We start from the raw sequence: 3,830 nt of genomic DNA on the forward strand, positions 1-3,830 counted from the left end.
CCCAGCCCCTCCGCACAAAGCGCCCTGCCCAGCCCCTCCGCACAAAGCACCCTGCCCAGCCCCTCCGCACAAAGCACCCTGCCCAGCCCCTCCGCACACGTGATTCTGTGGCTGCACAGGAGTGCTGCGCACCTTGGTGGTAATCGCAGGTAGAGGGACGTGCGGAGGCCTCGCAATCTACGGAGGGAGCCTGCCTCCAAGAAGGGACTCCTTTAGGGGAGATGGGTTGGGGAGCTGTGATGGTTGTCTGGACCAGAAATGAGGAGAATGGCACCATTCTTACAGCAGGACAGAGTCTGGGGACGTGAAGATCTGGAAGCCACAGGGCTTAGTGGTTGGCAGACCCAGGGGAGTGTGACTGTATAATTCTGAGCCCTCACGACTGAGAGTAGCCAGCTCGGAGAGGAGGACATACTGAGTGGGTTTGGACACGAGTTTCAGGTTAGTGAAGGTATAAGCCTAGAGCTCAGGAAAGCGGCTGGGGAGGCTCTGGTTTGCTGGGGTTTGAGGAGGGTCAGAACTTGTGTAAGTGTGAGAGGTGGAAGGAACAGGACCCCAGGAGATGAGGGTCGAGGGGAGATCAGAACTGTGGTGGAGGAAGAGGGTGGGCAGCAGAGCCTCTGGGGCTGCACAGCGGTGAGGAGAACAAGGCCTGAGGAGGGGTCCTTGCCTGGGTGGCTGGAACGTGGGACACTGCCCTCCATGCCACAGGCATCATGGGTGTCTGTCAGTCGTCCCCTTTGAGACACACACGCACACTCCCTAACCACAGGTGTGTGTGTGTGTGTCTGTGTGTGTACACATGTGTTTGTATAGGTTTGCTCCTTTACGCTTGAATTATCTCAAAAAGGATGCACAAAAAATGAATTACACTGTCACCCATGAGGAAGGAAATTGGTGGTTGGGGAACAGAGGTGAGAGGTAGATTTTTCACTGTGTAGACCTATTTATTTTTAAATACTGAACCACATGCATGTGGTTACCTGTTCAACCAACCAAAAGAAAAGCACAATTAAAAAGTTTTACAAGAATGAGATAGCCCTCTATATACTGATACGGAATAATTTCCACTTATTAAGTACAATAAAATAAGGGGTAGAAAGTGAATGTAGTAGGTTCCCATGTGTTTAAACTTGCGTGTGTGTCTTTCAGCTAGAAAGATACAGGTGGTAGTATTTGCCTTTTTATGCAAAGAATGTTTCTAGCAGTAGATCCAGACTGGTAAGAGGGTGTCTCTGGGGAGACTAGGGCAGGAGAGGAAAGGAGATGGCTTGTGTTATCCTCTTTGAAGTGGGTAGCAGTGCATACTATCCTCTAAGTGATTTGAAAAGAATTTTATTTCGGTAAATGAGTTCCTGCCTTTATCGGATGATATGTATGTGTCCATCAGCTACTCTGCACCCGATGCCAGGGGCGCAGTAGTGCCCAGAGCTGACTGACCTGCCCGTCATCTGTAAATGAGCCGTAAGCTCTGTGCGGGTCTGACTCGTAGTAGGAGGTACTTCACAGACGTGTGTTGCTGGCCTGCCTCCCTCTTCTTGCCAGGAAGTCCCTGTAGGGAGCCAGATTTTGCCTGTCTCCTCGTCTCACAGTTAACCTCTGCCTCTTCTACCCAGGATGCCTTCTTCAACAGAAGACGATGCTTGTCTGCAGAGCACACAGCAAGAGGACAAGGGCTCAGAGAGAGGTGCCGACTCCCAGACAAACTCAGAAAACCCAACACATGGTTGGTTATGTAAAAGACGGTTAACTTAAAATCGTTAATGCTTGGAAATTTACCAACGTTTAGGCTTTCCACTTTTAGATGAATTAGAGAGAAGGTGACAGAAACTGATATTACCCAACTTTCTGTTTTTGACAGTACGGCTTCCAATTTTTTGGGTAACTTTTTTCTTTTTTGTTATTTGAAGTCTAATGCTCACCCAGTAAAAGTGCACAGATCTTAAGTGTACAGCTCATCAGAATTTTTCCTATGTGTATTACCATTACCCATGCCCAGATCAAGCTGTTGGACATTTCCAGAACCCCAGTGGTCTCGCTTACGCACCCTCCCTGTCTGTAACCCTGCCCAGTAACCCCTGTTCTGACTTCTGTCACCATCAGTGTTGCTGAATTGGAAGCACATGGTATACACTCTTGTGTCTCCTTTCACTCAACTTTATGTCTGTGAAATTCCTCTAGATTATTGCAAGTGAGTTGTATTCCATGATATGCATATACTACAGTTTATTTAGCTGTTCACCTGTTATAAGACATTGATTGTTTTCAGTTTTGGACTACTGTTGACAAAGCTGCTCCTAAACATTGTCGCTCAAGTCTTTGGAAGCTTCACACGTTTCAGATTGAGAATTTAAATTGCATTGTTTTAGGAAATGTTATGTTCAGCAGTGGTTCCTTGTGTGTACTGGCCACTGTTCTGGAAGTCGTTAGTGGGGCCCTAGCAGGTTAAGATAGCAGAGACACTGGAGCATTTGTATCATATGGCCAATAATTATATGTGGTTCCTTTTCAGAGAGTTTACTTTCCCAGTTGTTTGATCATAATATTTAACAAGGCAAATACGTGTTTTCTTAGTCTGATATTTGTTTCTTAGTTATACTAAGTGATCTGCATTTTAATTTTTTAAAATTATTCTTTGCAATTGGATACTTTGGTTACTATGAAGTTTATACTCTTATAGTCTTAGTGAGTAGTTCCTCAACTAAAAGTTGCATAAAATGCAAAAAAGTACATATATATACATATATTATGGAGTCACATATCAATAACCTATAGGAAAATTTGACTTTTTGTACAGAAACTTTACCTGAAAACACTGGAGATGCTTCCATTAACAAAACTACAGGGCCTCTGAAAAGGTATGCTCATCATTGTTGGGGTCTGCTTTCCTTTCTTGCCTAGCGAATAAACAGAGATGAGTGTATAATCTTCTTCACTTTCTTCTAGCTTCCACCCACAAATAAAATGGTTCCAAAAAGAGGATGTGGTCATATTGAAGATAAGAATAAGGAATGTAAAAGATTACAAATGTAAATACTTCAGAGATAGAGTTGTTTTCAGGTGGGTTTATGGATAGCTTATAAAGTAAAAGAAATAATTTCTAACATTTTCAAAGGCTGACCTCATTTCCTTTTGTAAATCTAGTGCCTGGGTGGGAGAGAAATTTTACTTGGCTGATCTGGAGCTGCAGGCCAACATAGTAAAAGACGATTGCAGATGCACGGTGAAAAATGATGAACCAGTAATCACTCTTTCGAAAGAGAAAAAGGAGTCTTGGTGTGGCTTACTTAGACGGAGGGTGAGTTGAAATCACCTGCGCTTGGGCTTAACACGCTAAGCATGTTTTATTCTCTCACTTAACATAAACTGTTATATTGAACAGAATCCTAACGTGGCTTTTGACTTTGATCACTGGGAAGAATGTGACGAGGATGAGGATAGCCACTTCTCCAGGGTAAGGGGGGGCACCCATCCCTTGGAGAGTCGTAGGTCCTGAGCACCGTGGGGGTGGACGCAGTCACTCAGCTGACTTCAGCAGTGTGGCCTTCGTGGAAATGGGTCTTAATGTAAAGCCCTTAGGTATCCGTTTTCTCCTCGTGGTCGATCTTGGTGGTAAATGTTCTGCTTTGAGGAAGTTATCAACTCTTGGTTATAAACATACCTCCTTATAACACTTTTACAAATATTTCTCCTAGGAAAATAGTTTATTCATAAGCAGGCAAATTTTACCTGCTTGTTTCTTGGTTAAAATAATGAAAATATAAAATAGGTCACAAAATACAGAGCTAGAACCCAAGGGACTTTTTCTGCAATGACCAAAATAATGGGGG

The 3,830-nt window shown here is 44.0% G+C and overlaps 2 protein-coding genes across 3 annotated transcripts in view; one reads left to right on the plus strand and one right to left on the minus strand.

Annotated features, from left to right (window-relative positions):
* The window catches only part of TDRD12 (tudor domain containing 12), a 74,391-nt gene that overhangs the window by 68,155 nt on the left and 2,406 nt on the right, over positions 1–3,830 (plus strand). The window contains exons 26-30 of the mRNA XM_024734089.1: positions 1,617–1,726; positions 2,798–2,858; positions 2,947–3,060; positions 3,145–3,298; positions 3,383–3,454. Coding sequence (XP_024589857.1) covers positions 1,617–1,726; positions 2,798–2,858; positions 2,947–3,060; positions 3,145–3,298; positions 3,383–3,454 — 511 coding nt within the window. The remainder of the gene's footprint in view (positions 1–1,616; positions 1,727–2,797; positions 2,859–2,946; positions 3,061–3,144; positions 3,299–3,382; positions 3,455–3,830) is intronic.
* Positions 868–3,830, minus strand: part of SLC7A9 (solute carrier family 7 member 9) — a 38,748-nt gene continuing 35,785 nt past the window's right edge. Inside the window, exon 14 of one of the 2 annotated variants that reach the window (XR_003001673.1) lies at positions 868–1,647. The gene's annotated coding sequence lies outside the window, so the exon portion shown is untranslated. Of the gene's footprint in view, positions 1,648–2,839; positions 2,898–3,830 lie in introns of those variants that run through there. The other variant, XR_003001672.1, reaches the window with a different exon arrangement.

The sequence above is a fragment of the Neophocaena asiaeorientalis genome, unplaced genomic scaffold (assembly GCF_003031525.2).
Source record: "Neophocaena asiaeorientalis asiaeorientalis breed wild unplaced genomic scaffold, Neophocaena_asiaeorientalis_V1.1 scaffold280, whole genome shotgun sequence".
Taxonomy (NCBI): Eukaryota; Metazoa; Chordata; class Mammalia; order Artiodactyla; family Phocoenidae; genus Neophocaena; species Neophocaena asiaeorientalis.